The sequence below is a fragment of the Chiloscyllium plagiosum genome, unplaced genomic scaffold (assembly GCF_037043375.1).
Source record: "Chiloscyllium plagiosum isolate Xiang-an unplaced genomic scaffold, Cpla_swu_hap1 HiC_scaffold_10, whole genome shotgun sequence".
NCBI classification, from domain to species: Eukaryota; Metazoa; Chordata; class Chondrichthyes; order Orectolobiformes; family Hemiscylliidae; genus Chiloscyllium; species Chiloscyllium plagiosum.
In genome coordinates, this window is record NW_028270148.1 from 16,022,039 (window position 1) to 16,041,112 (window position 19,074).

A 19,074-nucleotide genomic window follows, 5' to 3' on the forward strand; every position below is an offset into this window, starting at 1 on the left:
CTGCCAACTGTGCATCCAGTCCAGGACCACCCACTGTGCACCCAGTCCAGGGCCAACCACCGTGCACCCAGTCCAGGACCGACCACTGTGCACTCCGTCTAGGACCGACCACTGTGCACCCAGTACAGGTCCAGCCACTGTGAACCCAGTCTAGGACCAGTCACTATGCACTCAGTCCAGGACCGAACACTGTGCATCCAGTCCAGGACTGACCACTATGCTTCCAGTCCAGGACCGCCCACTGTGCACCCAGTCCAGGTCCAGCCACTGTGCAACCAGTCCAGAAGACTGACCAATGAGCACCCAGTCCAGAACCGACCACTGTGCACCCAGTCCAGGACTGACCACAGTGCGCCCAGTCCACGGCTGACCACTGTGCACCCAGTCCAGGACCAGTCACTATGCACTCAGTCCAGGTCTGACCACTGTGCACTCAGTCCAGGACTAACCACTGCGCACTCAGTCCAGGACTGACCACTGCGCACCCAGTCCAGGACCGACCACTGTGCACCCAGTCCAGGATCGACCACTGTGCACCCAGTCCAGGATCGACCACTGTGCACCCAGTCCAGGACCAGCCACCTGCAACCAGACCACAGTCACTCAGCTGCAGCCAACTGCTAGCCACGACTTCCCAGGTAACATGCAGGAACAAACCTCTAGCATCTGGCATGCAGTCAGCAGCAGAATGGTGGGAGGAGTCAGGTGCCTCAACTTAATAGATGTACTGTGATTAGAATCAAGAGTGTAAGAGACAGCAGCACTGATATGGTTGCCAATAATAGCAAGTTTCTTAATTAATGCAGAGTTGGCACAGAAACAAGAAAACGGCTCAACATTTCCATTATCAGTCCACTCTTTCAGCAAAAGCCCACCATAAGCACCACCAAACCCTCAAGCTTTCGATGCTTGCAGAAAATTCTAAATGTTGTAAATGACCTGGGTTTGAGTTTGCCACCATAAGTACAAACCTCGATCACTTTTTTTGGTGTGATGCACTTTGTTGATGTCAAAATCTGAAATTACACTTCGAGTTAGGATTGATATTTGGCTTTCAAAACTGACTGTGCGTGAGAAACATAAAAGATAATAACAGGTTGCTGATTCGCCGAACGTTCAATTTTCTGAGGATTAGCAATCTCAAACAAGTTGGCACCCTAACACATTTCTTTGACAAAAGTATGGAGCTCTGCATGTCCGAAAGGGGATTCCAGTCAGGGCTCCCTCAGGAATGTAAGCAATAATTTCATTCTGACAGTATTTTCATAGAGTATAAGTGTCAGAGGACACATGTCTTTTCAGCGTAGTCAGCTGCTGTATTCTGAAATTTAAAGGTTCTTACAACTACATTAACAATTCTACATTAAGAACATTAGGCGTGATGTTAGGGTGCTGGGATGGTAAGTTGCTGTTTGTTTAGGGGGGATATGGTACCAGGTAAGTAGGTGCTATGTGGAGAGATGAGTCAGATCCCAAGGGTGGGATGCCTGAAGGGTAAGGGGTATTGTGCCAGGTACATAAGGTGCCATGTTCATAGTGTGCCAGGTGAGTAGGGTGCAAGTTGAGTAGAGGGTAGGGAGTAAGAGAGCAAGGTGGGCAAGGCAAGTGATGTAGTGTTTAGGGTAGGTCAGGTGGGGTGGGGATAAAAGAGATTGGGTGGGAGCAGGGACTTGGGTCGGAGCAGGGACTTGGGTCGGGTCCAGCTGGGGAGACAGTTGTGTTAGGTTTTGCCTGCTTGCTGAGGAAGTTGGAGTAGAGGGAGAGGGTGGGAACAAATGACACTGGTCTTGTGAAGCATTCGGATCATGGAGTGGGGCTGTGGAGTCAGGTCCAGTAGGCGGGGATGAAGGGAGTTATAAATGAACTGAGGCAAGTGTTCTTGGAAATGAATGGCAGAAGTGTGATGTCACTTTCATAGACTAGGTCATTAATAGCTTGACGTTCCTGTGTAACCATTTTACCTCATTTCATTGGAACAATCCAAAGCCTACGATTTAAATGGAGACTTTGAGGGCTCCATGTGTAGTAGGATTGCCCAGTGAAAAATTCAAACTCCCAGGGAATTTCCCCAGAATACCAATGGGGATTCAGTAAAGTTCCCACACACAACTCTCCTATCCACGCTGGCATAACAACTGCCTAGCCAATGGAAAATCTTGGCAAAAACCTTTTTTATCTCTCCACCCATGCTACCAAAACTGTTGAATATTTCCATCCATGACCTATTCATATTACTGCACCCATTTTGCGCTAGTTATACCTAATGGAGCGGTCAGGCTGCAACTACTATACTGAAAACAAAAGTTCTTAAAGTACTATCCAGGTCTATACTGCATTGTTGTTGTCTACTGCTTTCTGAAACAAGTGGAGACATACTTGCCTACATTCAAGCAGAAGCTGAACTCTTCCCATCAATGTTCAAATGCACACTGCATTTACAATATCGTCAAAATCTTGAGAGATCTTTGTCACCATTTGAAGTTAAACTGAAGCTGGCATTAAGCGGAGACAATATTAGACTACCTCCTTCAAGGGAGCATTGCCAAAATGCCAGGCTCCTGTAGTTAAATTACTATTTATCTGTCATTTTGGCATTGAACAAAGTACCATATCCACATGAAAGTGAATCACAATGAGCCCATGCAATTTAGACAAGTAAAAAGCAGAGAGGAAAGGAAATGCTTTGTGCTTCAGCTATTTCCCCCTCAAGAAGTACCACAAAAAATAACTTCTGCATGCCTTCCCTGCATACTAACTCTTTATTTATTTTGGTCAAAAATCTGTCAGCTCCAAATATCCATGTTGGAATAAAGAAGGTGAAGCAGAATATTTTCCATCCAGAATGAAATCAGCACATGCAGAATGACCCAATATTTTGGATATGTCAAAGGAAACACATTGATTTTAGTCAGTCTGACAGAATCAATCAGTAATCCACACCTGCACCCTCTCCCCATCTCCCCACACCTTGTTCATTTAGCAGGGACGTATCACAATAAAATATTAGCACAATTTTCCACTGCAGTTTGCTGCATATTTCCATGACAAGGAATTAGCAAAATGTAAATTACTGCACATAATAATTACTTTTAACTTAATTCTTAATAGGATTTCACTAAGTACATTTTCACTGTTCTACGTTCCATTTCAGTGTTTGAAGAAATCACTGTTTCTTTACAGTGTTGACCTTGAAGCAAGATCTCATTTATGTCCTGGAAACTGTCTTGGAAACTAAAAACTTTGCATGTTAAACTTTGCAGAAAGAATGAGCTCTTTGTAATCTGATTCATGCTGCACAACGTATTGAGAAATACCAATAACTCCAGTTTTGAAAGCTCAAAGTTTGGAGTGCACTGCACATGGGGAGATTTTGATTAGATTGGATTCCCTACTCTGTGGAAACAGGCCTTTCGGCCCAACAAGTCCACACCGACCTGCCAAAGAGTAACCCACCCAGACCCATTTCCCTCTGACTAATGCATCTAACACTATGGGCAATTTAGCATGGCCAATTCACCTGACCTGCACATCTTTGGACTGTGGGAGGAAACCGGAGCACCTGGAGGAAACCCACGCAGACACTGGGAGAACGTGCAAACTCCACACAGACAGTCGCCCAAGGCTGGAATCGAACCTAGGACCCTGGTGCTGTGAGGCAGCAGGGCTAACCACTGAGCCACCGTGCTGCCCTTTTATGTGTCTTTATAAATAGAAAGTACCACTCTTTCATGAAATGGACTAGATTGTAGTCCAACTGGTTTATTTGGAAGTATAAGCATTTGGAACATTGCTCCTTCATCAGCTAGCTAGCTGACAAAGGAACAGCACTCCAAAAGCTTGTACTTCTAAATTCACCCGATGGACTCTAACCTGGTGCTGTATGATTTTTAACTTTGTCCACCCCAGTCCATTACCAGCACCTCCACATCATGAAATGGACTATAGGTGCATTACAGAGAGTGAGAACCTGCACAAAATTTTGCAATTTTGGAGTTGGATAGTGTTTTGATTTAGATTTTTTTAGATTTAATTGCCATATGTACTCAAATTAAGAAGTACAGCAAAAAGTGTATAACCCCGCCACATATGGCACCATCTTAGGTACCAAGGTACCTAGGTACAAAAAGACACTTAGGTACAAAGAAGAAAGAGAATTGAGAGTTAAATAGTTAAACATTACTTCATAGATTAGTAGAAAAACAAAGGAATAGGTAATAGTTTACATTTAGGTTTATCGTAGTTTAAACTAGGAAAATAAAGGAATAAGTTCCAAGTTGAACAGTCTTTGATGAGTCCTCTGCTTATCTCATTCTCTGGGGAGACCTGAGCTGTCTGTTCTTGATGCTGCCGGGACTGCAGCCTCTCCAATCTCTCTGGTGCCTCAGGAACATGCCCAGGCAGGATCCAATCGCACGCCGAGCCAAGATACTGCCATGTGTTGCTGAGGGATCAGCTAACATACCACTGAGAGCTCATGCCGTTAAATAATGTACATGAAGAGATAAAAACATTTCCATTTTAAATCGATGACTAAGCCTAAGTATATCGTCAAAATATCATATGCTTTGTACATAGTAATTGTCAAATGGATCCAACGCTATTCTCTTATGCGAAGCCTTTGATTTTTTACTGGGTTACAGTTCCGTAAGCCTTGGGACTTCAAATACCTCGACAAGTAGCCATCATTCATGTGGGAGCCTTGACAGTAAATGCCAGCAGTTTATTTATTGTTGGACATCACAGCAGAGATGTGTGCAGATCTCCATATTCATACACTCACTCACCAGTAAGAGTCAATAGATTGCGACATCAACAATAGCCCTTAAGAAGTCTCCTCTTCTGAACCTGAGATGTTGAGATTAGATGAGCTAAGTCAACACAAAGCTCATGAGTAAAGCGAAACAGTTCACTTATTCATCTAGCTGAGTCAGCAGGAATGCAAACTGAAGTGTTAACCTACTTTAATTTATGTGCAACTTGGATTCTAAGACAGTTCTCTCTTTCTCTGAGATAGTTATTCTCCAATTATAAAATGAATGCCATTACTTAAACAGCTCTTCAAAATATGCAAGGGATTTCAGAATTTCTAGCCCACATTTCTTGCAGTTCCAAAGAAAGAATAGTTACAGTATATGTTATCAAGGAGTCTCAGTGCCAGGAATGGAAACCTAACTATTTCAAAGACTCAGGGCCAAAGACAAGCAAACATAGGAGAAAGTGAAGACTGCAGGTGCTGAAGATCAGAGTCAAGAGTGTGGTGCTGAAAAAGGACAGCAGGTCAGGCAGCATCCGAGGAGCAAGAGGATCGACGTTTCGGGTAAAAGCCCTTGACAAGTGAAGCACTAAACTTCTCTGGTCCAAAAATATGTCTCACTTGAGATCAAAGCAAGCTACTGTTACAATGCAGTTAGTCCTCCAGTAATGTTTAGGAGAAGGCGATGACATAGTGGTATTGTTATAGGTAGCAATCCACTAACAATCCTGAATTGCAGGTAACTTCTGGGGGACCCAGGTTCAAATTCTACCACGGAAGAAGGTGAAATTTGAGTTCAATAATAATCTGGAATTCAAAGACAATGGTCTCATGGTCATCCATTGAATCTCACAAAAACCCATTTAGTTTATTAATGTCCTTAAGGGAAGGAAAACCTACCATCCTTACCTGGTTTGGCCTGCATGTAACACCAAGCCCACATCCATATTGCAAAAGCTTAACTGCCCTCTGAAATAGCCTAGCAAGGCACTTAGTTGTAGTAACTACTACAGAGGAGAAAGTGAGGACTGCAGATGCTGGAGATCAGAGCTGAAAACGTGTTGCTGTAAAAGCGCAGCAGGTCAGGCAGCATCCAAACAGCAGGAGAATCGACGTTTCGGGCATGAGCCCTTCTTCAGAAATGAGGAAAGTGTGCCAAGCGGGCTAAGATAAAAGGTAGGGAGGAGAGAGTTCATCCCTTGTGGTTGGAGGGTTCGTAAGCGGAAGATGAGGCGCTCTTCATCCAGCCGTCGTGTTGCTATGGTCCGGCGATGGAGGAGTCCAAGGACCTGCATGTCCTTGGTGGAGTGGGAGGGAGAGTTGAAGTGTTGAGCCACGGGGTGGTTGGGTTGGTTGGTCCGGGTCTCCCAGAGGTGTTCTCTGAAACGTTCCGCAAGTAGGCCGCCTGTTTCCCCAATATAGAGGAGGCCACATCGGGTGCAGCGGATGCAGTAAATGATGTGTGTGAAGGTGCAGGTGAATTTGTGGCGGATATGGAAGGATCCCTTGGGGCCTCAGAGGGAAGTAAGGGGGGAGGTGTGGGCGCAAGTTTTGCATTTCTTGCGTTTGCAGGGGAAGGTGCCAGGAGTGGAGGTTGGGTTGGTGGGGGGTGTGGACTTGACGAGGGAGTCACGGAGGGAGTGGTCTTTTCGGAACGCTGATAGGGGAGCCCATGGCTCAACACTTCAACTCTCCCTCCCACTCCACCAAGGACATGCAGGTTCTTGGACTCCTCCATCGCCGGACCATAGCAACACGACGGCTGGAGGAAGAGCGCCTCATCTTCCACCTACGAACCCTCCAACCACAAGGAATGAACTCAGATTTCTCCAGCTTCCTCTTTTCCCCTCCCCCCATCTTGTCTCAGTCCCAACCCTCGAACTCAGCACCATTTTCCTAACCTGCAATCTTCTTCCTGACCTCTCCGCCCCACCCCCACTCCGGCCTATCACCCTCACCTTAACATCCTTCCACCTATCGCATTTCCAACGCCCCTCCCCCAAGTTTCTCCTCCCTACCTTTTATCTTAGCCCGCTTGGCACACTTTCCTCATTTCTGAAGAAGGGCTCATGCCCGAAACGTCGATTCTCCTGCTCCTTGGATGCTGTCTGACCTGCTGCGCTTTTCCAGCAACACGTTTTCAGCTCTGTAACTACTACAGAGCCTGAAAGAAGGAATGAAATCAGGTATCCTGGTATTGGTTAAGGCACTGGAAATGACACCAGTGAACTCAGCCCTGTCGACCTTGCTAAGTCCTCCTCGCTAACATCTGGGGACTACCGCCAAAATCGAGAGACCTGTCTCACAAACTAGCCAAACAAAAGCCTGACACAATCATACTCAAGGAATCATATTATAGACAATGTCTCAGACAAAACCATTACCATCTCTCATTGTGTATTGTCTCACTCGCAAGATCAAAACAGAGATGGGAGCACAGTGGTATTCAGATGGGAGAGAGTTTTCCGGACAGTCATCAACATTGACTATGGATTGTGGCCTCCTCCAGAGGGCCCCAACATTGCAGATGAGAGTCTTTAAACAATTTGATTCACACCTTATAACACCATGAAATAGTCAAAGGTACTGGATACTGCAAAGCCAATGGCCCTGACAACACACCAGCAACTGGTACTGAAGATATGTATTCCAGAACTTGTCTCACCCCTAGCCAAGCTTTTCAGTACAGTTACGACACTGACAACTACCTGACAATGTGGAAAATTGCCAAAATATGTTGTGCACACAAAATGCAAGACAAATCTAACCCAGCTAATTACTGCCCCATCAATCGACTCCCCATCATTAGTAAAGTTATGGAAGGTTTCATAACAGTGCTATTAAGCAGCATCGCTCAGCTTGGATTCCATCAGGGCCACTCAGCCCCCAACCTCATTACAGCCTTGGTTCAAATTTAGAGCTGAATTCCAGCGGTGAGGTGAGAGTGACAGCCCTTGACATCAAGGTTGCATTTGACCAAGCGTGGCATGAAGGAGTCTTAGCAAAACAAGAGTAAGTGGGAATAGGGGGAAAATGCTCCACTGGTAAGAGTCATATCTGGCACAAAGGAAGATAATTGTGGTTGTTGGAGGTCAGCTCCAGGGCACCTCCATCGGAGTTCCTGGGCCCAACCATCTTCAGCTGTTTCATCAATTACTTTCCCTCCAGCTTGAGATAAGAGTAGGGATATTTGCTGATGATTCTACAATGTTCAGCACCATTCGCAACTCCTCAGATACTGAAGCAGTCCATGTCCAAATGCAGTAAGATATAAATCGTATCCAAGTTTGAGCTATCAACTAGCAAGCAATGTTTACATCACATAAGTGCCAAGCAATTGAGCAAGATAAAATCTAACCATCACTCCTTGACATTCAATTGCATTACCAGCACAGAATACACCGTCATCAATATCCTGGAGTCATCATTGACCAGAATCTGATCTGAACTAACCACATAAATAATGTAGCTACAAGAGCAAATGAGAGAAAAGGAACTCATGGTAATATAGAATCTCTACAGTCTGGAAACAGACCCTTCAGCCCAACAAGTCCATACCCACCCTCCGAAGAGTAACCTACCCAGACCCATTTCCCCTACCCTATATTTACCCTGACTAATGCACCTAACCTACACATCCCTGAACACTATGGGCAATTTAGCACACTCAATTCACCTAACCTGCACTTCGTTGGACTGTGAAAGGAAACCAGACACCTGGAGGAAACCCACCCAGACACTGGGAGGATGTGCAAACTCCACAGACAATTGCCTGAGGCTGGAAACAAACCTGGGTCCTTGGCACTGTGAGGCAGCAGTGCTAACCACTGAGCCACCGTGCCACCCCATTCTGTAGCAATTAACTCACCTCTCGACTCCCCAAAACCTGTCCACTATCTACAAGGCACAAGTCAGGAGTGTGATGGAATACTCCCCAATTACTTGGATGTTTACAGCTGCAGCAATATCTAAGAAGCTTGCCAACAAGCTTGATTGGCACCAGACGAACATACATTCACTCCCTCTACCACTACTGCTCAGTAGCAACAGCGTGCACTGTCAACATTCACCTTCCACATTCCTGCCCACTACCATCTAGAATGGAACAGTAATTTATTATCACATGCATTTCTACAAAATAAAAGGAAACGTTTATGAGTCACCATACCATGGTGCTTGTATTAAAGACAGAAATCATAGATAAGAACAAAAGAGTAAATATTAAGACAGAGTTCATCTCAGATCAATTTCAGTTCTGGAAAAGTCAATTAAGATGACGAACACTGGAATACCCAGAAGCCGCCATTGAAGAAGACCTCCACGCCGGGACAAGACCATTAAACCTGGAGACTGCCATGCCAAACCGATACTGCCCCTCCGAGACAAGGCCTTCACAATGGGAGACCACCGATCCAGGCTGGAGTACAAGGCCTCAACACTGGGACAGAACCTACACACCAGGACAAGACCTCTACACCAGGCTACTGGAATACCTGGAAACTGATGCTGAAGAAGACTTCCACACTGATAAGACCTTCACACCGGGAGAATCCTAGAGACCGCCACACCAAGCCGAGACAGCCCATCCGGATGAGCTGTCACATTGGAAGACTGCCGTGCCAGGCCAAGACTACCGCATTAGGCCAAGACCTCAATGCCAGGCTAAGAACACCATGCCAAGCAAAGACCACTTCACCAGGCCAAGACTGCTGCACCAACCAAGTCTGCTGCACCAGGCCATGATCTCCATGCCAGGTCAAAACCACCATGCCAGGCCAAGACCACTGTACCAAGCCAAGGCCATCATGCCAGGCCAAGACTGCCATGGCCAGCCAAGACTGCTGCACCAGGTCAAGCCTACCATGCCAAGCCAACTCCACCATGTCAGGTCAAATCCACCACGCCTGGCCAATACTGCTACGCTGGACTGGAAACCTCTTCACTGGTCGTAGGCTGGGAGAAAACATTTTCCACTGAATGAGTTAAAAAAAAGATTAAATGGAAACGTTAAGAAAAAGCAGAGACAGAAGAACAAAGTAAAAAGCAGCCGGAGTAGATGAGCTCCTGAGCTCAGAAGTCTTCCAGCTGGGCTGCTACATCGCCACCAGCTTCCTTCTTAGATGGACAAGGGCAGCACATACTTAAGAACAACATCATCTTCAAAATCCCTATGAGCCACTCACCATCCTGACTTGGAAATATATTGTCATTCCTTCAGTATCACTCAATCAAAGTCATGGAACTCCCTTCCTAATGGCATGCTGGGTCTACTTACACTGAATGGGTTTCAGGAGTTCAAGAATGCAGCTCACCACCACCTTCGCAAATGCAACCAGGAATGGGTAATAAATGATGGTCCAGCAGGCAAAGTCCAATTTCCATGAACGATAAAGAGATAGTAGTTTTGTGTTGACAACCACACCTTCACTTGTCAAGCTTTGAATGTCAAGCCTTTCGATTCATAGCCTCAGAAAACATTCTCTTTGTTCTCCATTCATGTAATACCTGAATATTGAATGCAGCATATAGGTGTCGGTTGGTTTGAAACAGCAACTCTTGTATGAAGTCTGCTTGGTGCCAGACTGTTCAGTGGGTATTCTTTGCTAACTCCCCTATGGAGAATCAAAGCATTATGATTTAGCAACAAGGATTCAATTAGAAATACAGGAACAGTTTAGAAGGTTAAACATGCTCTAGACCTTATTGGTAATCAACACCATTTCTTCCCTTAATTATTGGAAAAGTGTGGGGTGAAATTAGGCAAGGCTAAGACACAAAACATCTAGCAGCGAACTTGTACAGGACTGAATATTGAATATGATAGAATATCCTTGGTTAGAGACAAAAAAACTACAGATGCTGGGATCCAAAGTAGACAGGCAGGAGGCTGGAAGAACACAGCAAGCCAGGCAGCATCAGAAGGTGGAGAAGTCGATATTTTGGGTGTAACCCTTCTTCAAGATTGGGGGTAGGTGTAAGGGGAGTTGCAGATCATTGGGGTGACAAGTGCAGGGTGGTGAAGTGAGAATAGGTGAAGACAGCTAGAAGGTACAACCTGGTTGGTCAATGGGAGGAATGAATTCAGTAGGTGACTGGGAGGAGTGGGAGGGGGAGGGACTGGGAAGGGAGTCGGGAGATGGGAAGAGAGGTATTTGAAATTGGAGAACTCAATGTTGTGTCCTCCAGGCTGTAGGCTGCTCAGGCGGAAGATGAGGTGCTGTTCCTCCAATTTGCGGTTTGGTTCATTGTGACAATGGAGGAGGCCAAGGATGATCATGTTGGAAAGGGAGTGGGAAGGGGAAGTAAAATGGGCGGTGACTGGGAAGTCCGGTCGACCTCTGAGGGCCTGACTGAGATGCTCGATGAACCATTAAGTTTACAGAAAGTTAGGGAACAGTTCGCTGAGCATCTCAGCCAGGCCCACAGGGGCCAACCGAATCTCCAAGTTACCGCCCATTTCAATTCCCCTTCCCACTCCCTTTCTGACATGACCATCCTTGGCCTCCTCCATTGCCACAAGCCAAACCGCAAATTGGAGGAAGAACACCTCATCTTCCATCTGGGCAGCCTACAGCCCGGAGGATCCAATATTGAGTTCTCCAATTTCAATTTAACTCCTTTCCTTTCCCCTGACTCCCTTCACAGTCCCTCCCCAACCCTTACACTCCTCCCAGTCACCTACTGGATTCATTTCTCTGATTGACCAACCAGGTCGTACCCTTTGCCTGTCTTCATCTATCCCCACTGCACCACCCTGTCCCCTCCACTCCCTTTATCTGCAGCTCCCCCTCCACCCAACCAGAATCCTGAAGCAGGATTACACCTGAAACGCCGACTTCTCCACCTCCAGATGCTGCCTAGCTTGCTGTGTTCTTCCAGCATCCTGCCTATCTACTATGGTAGAATATTCGGCAAAATTAATTCCACTTGCTTTGCATTAATGCTGAACTGCACCCCAATTTATTGTATTCAAAATAGCATTCATTGTCACTGCACATTTGAATGGAAACATTGCTGATGATATGTCAGCAGAATTTCTGAAATTGTGAAAATACCAGTTACTAATGATCAGTAAGAAATAAGGGGCTTCATTCATTAATATTTACTATTAGGAACAGAATCTTGTCAGCTTACATAAATGTAAATACACCACATAAATATATGCATATCATGCTTAATTTGCATGTACTTGCATGCTCTTCCCAGAATATTGGGAGGGACGATGACAAATAAGCAGGAACAGACCATTTTTCACATTTGCACAACAGCCACAATAATTCAAAATTAGATTTTAGAAATTAAGAAGACTTCCTTGCGGATAGTTTTCTTACGTCAAACTGTTAGTTTTCTCCTTCATCACTGAGCTGACAGATTTTGGGGGATTTACTTTAGGTGTGTACATGTTCAATCTGCAACAAAATCATTAGTATTGTGTATTATTATCAAATAATAATTATTAGAATGAATGAACACATAAAAAGTAAAAATACTGGACTTTTGAACCCATTATTCTGCAACTTAATCAAAGAATGCCTACAATGCAGAAAGAGGCTATTCGACCCATTGAGTCTGCACCAGCCCTCTAAAGAATATTCCTCACAGACCCACCCATCCACCCCCAATATATGTAACATATGGCTATTCCATCTACCCTGCACATCCCTGGACATTACAGGGCAATTTAGCATGGCTAATCCACCTAACCTACACACCTTTGGACTGCGTGAGGAAACTGAAGCACCCAGCAGAAACCCACAGAAACATGGGAGAACATGGAAACTTCACATAAGCAGTCACCTGAGGCTAGAATGGAAATCAGGTCCCTGACACTGTGAGGCAACACTGCTAACTATTGAGACACTGTGATACCTGATGAGGATGAATTGCACCCTTTGGACAGATTTTCACCTGGCAAAAGTCGAAGCCTGTAAACCGTAGTGGTAACTCATATTAAATGTGTTTGCTCAACTATTTGGAGCTGAAATCTCATAGCTCGGCTTATGTATACCTACTTAAGACAGGAATGGAAGAGAAGACTAAAAAGAGATGGTGACGTGGATTAATCGGTTCAGATCTTGCCTAATAGTTTGTGGGAAGCTCTTTTGGAGGTTGAGCCTCTGTCTAGCAAACACAGACTTGATGCAGAAGAAGAAAAGCCAGCAAGGGAATATACAACTTCAAGTGTTCCCACAATATTCCCCTCACATGGGCCTTTTGGGGTTTCATCAGCCAGTATGCTTAGAAGCAATAAGCATGTGGCCTCAGCGATAGCAGAAATGGGTTTCTCATTCATGTCCAAGCCTCATTTGGGTATGAAGAGTAGATCAGTGAAATATCTGTATATGTGCGAGCCATGACACATAATAAATATCTCAGATGCTTGAAGCAATACTGTAAATGTCTAAACAGTCAGCTGGACTTTCTTTCTTCAACTAAGTTAAGAGGAACCTCAGCTAGATTTTTGTTGCAATCACACACAATAATTTCATGGATGACAATCATGGTAGTCACAAGTAAACGGACATCTTGGAAGGAGATGTGCATAGGCGTGATGAGAGCTGATCAAAGAATCATTGTCATTACAACACCAAATTCCAACAATATCTTTGGGAGACAGTTCACTGGATACCCACTCCATTCCCTCTTCCCCCAGCTGTTGTCACTTCCAGGATCTTCCACTAAATGGGGATTTTAATAATGTATCTAGTCAAATGTATTGTTATGCACCATTGCAGCCAAACGCACAACAATAATGGGGTCCAGCTTGCTGAAATGGGAGAAGGCACTATTTTAATGTTAAACACCAGCCAAAGCTTAAAAATCAATTACATATACAATAATGGTTTTAAAATAAAATGATAAAACCTTCGGTTAACATTCCGCACTTTGATAGGTGAGGCAGCATAGCTATAACCATTCTCCAGCTGGTCTTAAGTGGAATCCTCCATGTGCAAACCAGGCTCAGGGTTATGGTACACTACCAGAACAGAGTGAGCTTCAGAATAACCAAAGTGTACCTGCAATCTGCAATAGTGAAAAATCTCAGCTAAGATGCTACATTAATATTAGAAGTGACTTTTACCTTGGCGCTGCGGTGTAGCCAGAAGACTTCACTTTGGTATGAAACACAACTGGCTTGTCTTTTATACTGCTGGCAGCTAGTTTCAGGATTTCAAGATGGAAACGATATATTATATTTTGCAAGAGTATTAAGCAACAGTTGTCTTTCGTATTAATAATATTGAAGAAACACCATCATTCACAATAAGCATAAATGAATAAAAAAAACTGCTATATCAGTGTTATCAGCACTTATCCAGTTAGTCAGCTAAGTAAAACAATAAATGGTAACAAAATAAAGACAATGGTAAGTTAAATAAATAAAATTCTGATAAAGTGTCTGGTGGAGTCCACTCTTTAAGAACTTTTTTTTTGTTAAATCAACCTGTTCAGGGATGTTCTTACACACCTCTGCAGCAAGTGTGATTGAACTTAGGCCTCTTGATCCAGAGGTAGGGACACTACTATCGTACTACAGGAGCCCTTATAAACACTTCACAAATTTGCGTGCCATCCTCTTTAGGATTTAATTTGAGCAGATTTTACAGCTTCAAGACAGTACTGTTACGGTATTGTGTTATTCTACAGATATCATTACATTGTAATACAGTAATGCATTAATATCGTGGGACCACATTTGCATTATGGAGTTAAGCTACAGTATTATTATAATTTCATTATAGTATCAAGCTACAGTATTATAATACCATAAAAATGTTAAAATTCAGCACTGTGTTAGTATAGTTAATTAATGTTTTAAAACTCATGTTTTGGTGAATTAATATATAAGTTTTATATCTTATGGACTAGGCCACAGCACTCAAAACATTCTTGAGCACACAACCCAGACCATAACTTTGCAATTTGTTTCAGTATGTGTACAGTGAAAATTACCCGGAGTAAGTTAACTAGTTTCACTACTAGGTTTTAAACCAGACAGAAATTTATTCACAAAATTACACAATGAAACACAAAGAACAGAATAAAGAATCCCTGCAGAACTCAGCCTATCCAAACTAGACTTAATTATGTTGTTCCAAATATACACAACAGTCCCAACAAGCAAACCCCCTTTAAAAACAGTTTAAAAATGGAACAATGCTTACAGGTTGAAGTTAGAAGGGCAGAAAGAGAGAAGCCTGTTCTCGCAGTCCACTGCTGAACTCCTAACTAGTTCTGGACTCAACTGCTCAGCTAGAGAGCTGACCACGCCCTTTCATTATACAGATCACTTCTAAAACATGACCAATTTGACCTGAAGTTTCATCTGTTTACAAATACGCCTTTCAAAATCCTTTTCATCTCTGTACCAGACTCGTCTAATCGGAGCCCAGCCCATTTAAGACCCCTCTGAAAGAAAATCAAGAACATATAATCCTTGAGAAAAGGAACAGCTTTTAGAAAAAAGGGGACCAGCTTTGTGACATATAGCTTAGGATTTCTGTGATCTTACTGAAGCATACTAGACCCAGGGGTTTTTGATAATGTGGATACTGAAACAATGTTTAAGCTGTGGGGAAGACTAGAACTAAGGGACACAATCTAAGAATAAGATGTCTCACTTTGAAGATGGTGATAAAAATGTTTTGGTTCTTTTCTCCAGAAAGCAATATCATTAAATTTATTCAAGGCTGACTTAGACAGATTTTTGATACGCATGAAACTATTGGACCATGAGATGCAACCAGGGATAAAATGAAGTTGAGACCACATCACATCAATCATCATATTATTGAGTGGTCCAATCCTGCTTTTAAGTTATATATTGCTATAATCCTGGTATAATGGCACTAGACTAGACGATGCATTTTATGTACGATATGAAATTACATAATTATTATTATGGTACTGTAATATTTTATTTTCAAATATACCACAGATTTTTATCAATTAGATACATGACACACATTCAAGCAAAGCAACTTAGAAATGTACCAGATACAGTCTTTGTTTCCATGTCTTCTCCCTACTCGCCGGATTAAGTCAATTCTGAGAGCACAGGCACATTTGACAACATCAAGATAACTGTGTTGGTGATTCATGTTTCCTTTGGAACTGGCAAGTGCACACAGGGATTCTTAACCAACTGAAAATTTGCAGTCTACCAATCCTAGGCACTGGTAAGTATTACTTATCTAACTAGTGCCACCTGTCCACCATAATCTTGCTCTGCAGAGATATCAGGAATTCACTTGCAGAACTAGAAAGTGCAATCCATGGATTTTCTGTGCTCTGTCATTCAATTATACAATTGCGAAGAAACAAATACCACAATTTCCCTCTAAACAAACTGTGTTTCTACTGGCGACAGTGGCTGAACTGTTTACAGGGACATGCTAAGTGACAAGGTAACATCAACTGAAATTGAATTTTACACACCATTCTTTCTCTTTCACAATGCGAATATATAAAAATGAGAAGTATCCTGATAATATTCCCTTATGATTTGGGGAATTAAATTTCCATGATATGAACTTCAGGAATCAATCATCTCACAGAATTCATAGCTCATATGGAAACAACATGGAAACAGACCCTTCGGTTCAACATATCCATGCCAACCAGATATCCTAAATTAATCTAGTCCCATTTCCCTGCATTTGGTCCATATCGCTCTAAACCCTTCCTATTCATATACCCATCCAGATGCCTTTTCAAATGCTGTAACTGTACCAACCTCCACAACTTCTTCTGACAGCTCATTCCATACACACACAACATTCTGTGTGAAAATGTTGCCCCTTAGATCCCTTTTGTATCTTTCCCCTCTTACATTAAACCTATGCCCTCTAGTTTTGGACTCCCCTACCTTGGACAAAAGACCATGGCTGTTCACCCTATCCATGCCCCTCATGATTTTATAAACCTCTAAGGTCACCCCTCAGCCATCAAAGCTCCAGGGAAAATAGCCCCAGCCTATTTAGTCTCTCTCTCTATAGCTCAAGCCATCCAACCCCAGCAATGTTCTTATAGAGTCAAAGAGATGTACAGCATGGAAACAGACCCTTCGGTCCAACCCATCCATGCCGACCAGATATCCCAACCCAATCTAGTCCCACCTGCCAGCACCCGGCCCATATCCCTCCAAACCCTTCCTATTCATATACCCATCCAAATGCCTCTTAAATGTTGCAATTGTACCAGCCTCCACCACTTCCTCTGGCAGCTCATTCCATACACATACCACCTCTGCGTGAAAAAGTTGCCCCATAGGTCTCCTTTATATCTTTCCCCTCTCACCCTAAACCTATGCCCTCTAGTTCTGACTCCCTCACCCCAGGGAAAAGACTTTGCCTCTTTACCCAAACCATGCCCCTCATAATTTTGTAAACCTCTATAAGGTCACCCCTCAGCCTCCAACGCTCCAGGGAAAACAGCCCAGCTTCTTCAGCCTCTCCCTACAGCTCAATCCTCTAATCCTGGCAACATCCTTGTGAATCTTTTCTGAACCCTTTCAAGTTCCACAACATCTTCCCGATAGGGAGGAGACCAGAACAGCATGCAATATTCCAACACTGACCTAACCAATGTCCTGTACAGCTGCAACATGACCTCCCAACTCCTGTACTCAATACTCTGACCAATAAAGGAAAGCATACCAAACCCCTTCTTCACTATCCTATCTACCTGCGACTCCACTTTCAAGGAGCTATGAACCTGCACTTTGTTCAGCAACACTCCCTAGGACCTGACTATTAAGTGTATAAAGTCCTGCTAAGATTTGCTTTCCCAAAATGCCGCACCTCACATTTATCTGAATTAAAGTCCATCTGCCACTTCTCAGCCCATTTGCCCACCTGGTCAAGATCCTGTTGTAATCTGAGGTAACCCTCTTCGCTGTCCACTACACCTCCAATTTTGGTGTCAGCTGCAAACTTACTAACTGTACCTCTTACGCCCGCATCCAAATCATTTATGTAAATGACAAAACGTAGAGGACCCAGCACCGATCCTTGTGGCACTCCACTGGTCACAGGCCTCCAGTCTGAAAATTAATCCTCCACCACCACCCTCTGTTGTCTACCTTTGAGTCAGTTCTGTATCCAAATGGCTAGTTCTCCCTGCATTCCATGAGATGTAACCTTGCTAATCAGCTTTTCATGGGGAATCTTGTCGAACGCCTTACTGAAGTCCACATAGATCACATATATCGCTCTGCCCTCATCAATCCTCTTTGTTACTTCTTTAAAAAACTCAATCAAGTTTGTGAGACATGATTTCCCACACACAAAGCAATGTTGACTATCCCTAATTAGTCATTGTCTTTCCAAATAAATGTACATCCTGTCCCTCAGGATGCCCTCCAGCAACTTGCCCACCACCGACGTCCGGCTCACTAGTCTATAGTTCCATGGCTTGTCCTTACCAACCTTCTTAAACAGTGACACCACATTAGCCAACCTCCAGTCTTCCGGCACCTCACCTGTGACTATCGATGATACAAATATCTCAGCAAGAGGCCCAAGAATCACTTCTCTAGCTTCCCACAGAGTTCTTGGGTACACCTGATCAGGTCTTGGGGATTTATCCACCTTTACCCATTTCAAGATATCCAGCACTTCCTCCTCTGTAATATGAATATTTTACAAGATGTCACCATCTATTTCCCTACAGTCTATATCTTCCATATCCCTTTCCACAGTACTTACTGATGCAAAATACTCATTTAGTATCTCCCCCAATTTCTGCGGCTCATCATGGAGATTATAATTGAACACAGTATTCCAAAAGTGGCCTAACCAAAGTCTTGTACAGCTGCGACATGACACCTCAACTCCTACATTCAATGTACTGACCAATAAAGGCAAGTGTACCATGTTATGAAGCTGTGGGTGGACTATACCTTTAAGAGAGTTAAAAGATAGCAGAACTACGTAACAGCACCTAGTGTTCTGACCAAGATAACAACGTAACATGTGGTCCAGCAGCTAGGGTAGCTGGTTGCCTGGAGACAAAAACAAATTTGTTTTAGGCCAATCAATTTAAATTACATCCCAAAAAAACCTAACTCCAATCCAGTTTGAATTTAGTATATTGACAATATTAAAAGCCAATGACACAATCTGATGTTTTGGAGTATAAGACCGGGAAAAATTGGACATTGGGACAGAACTGCCAAAAGACCAACAGATGTAGGCTACGAGTCAGAACTCTCTGAGAAACACCTGACTAGAGAAGAAATTTACACAAAGAAAAACATCAACACCGACCTGGACAGCAAATCAACAGAGGAAGATATAAAGAGAAGATTCGACTGCTGG

General features: G+C 43.6%; 1 protein-coding gene across 8 annotated transcripts in view; it reads right to left on the minus strand.

Moving 5' to 3' along the window:
- The window catches only part of wdr27 (WD repeat domain 27), a 526,425-nt gene that overhangs the window by 465,598 nt on the left and 41,753 nt on the right, over positions 1–19,074 (minus strand). For all 8 annotated transcript variants that reach the window (XR_015758354.1, XM_087991151.1, XM_087991149.1 and 5 more), the window contains 3 exons: positions 13,836–13,911; positions 12,085–12,162; positions 10,259–10,365 (listed from right to left, as the gene is read on the minus strand). Coding sequence is in view for 7 of the 8 variants with exons in the window: in XM_087991151.1 (XP_087847277.1) it covers positions 10,259–10,365; positions 12,085–12,162; positions 13,836–13,911 (261 nt within the window). In the remaining variant the exon portion in view is untranslated. The remainder of the gene's footprint in view (positions 1–10,258; positions 10,366–12,084; positions 12,163–13,835; positions 13,912–19,074) is intronic.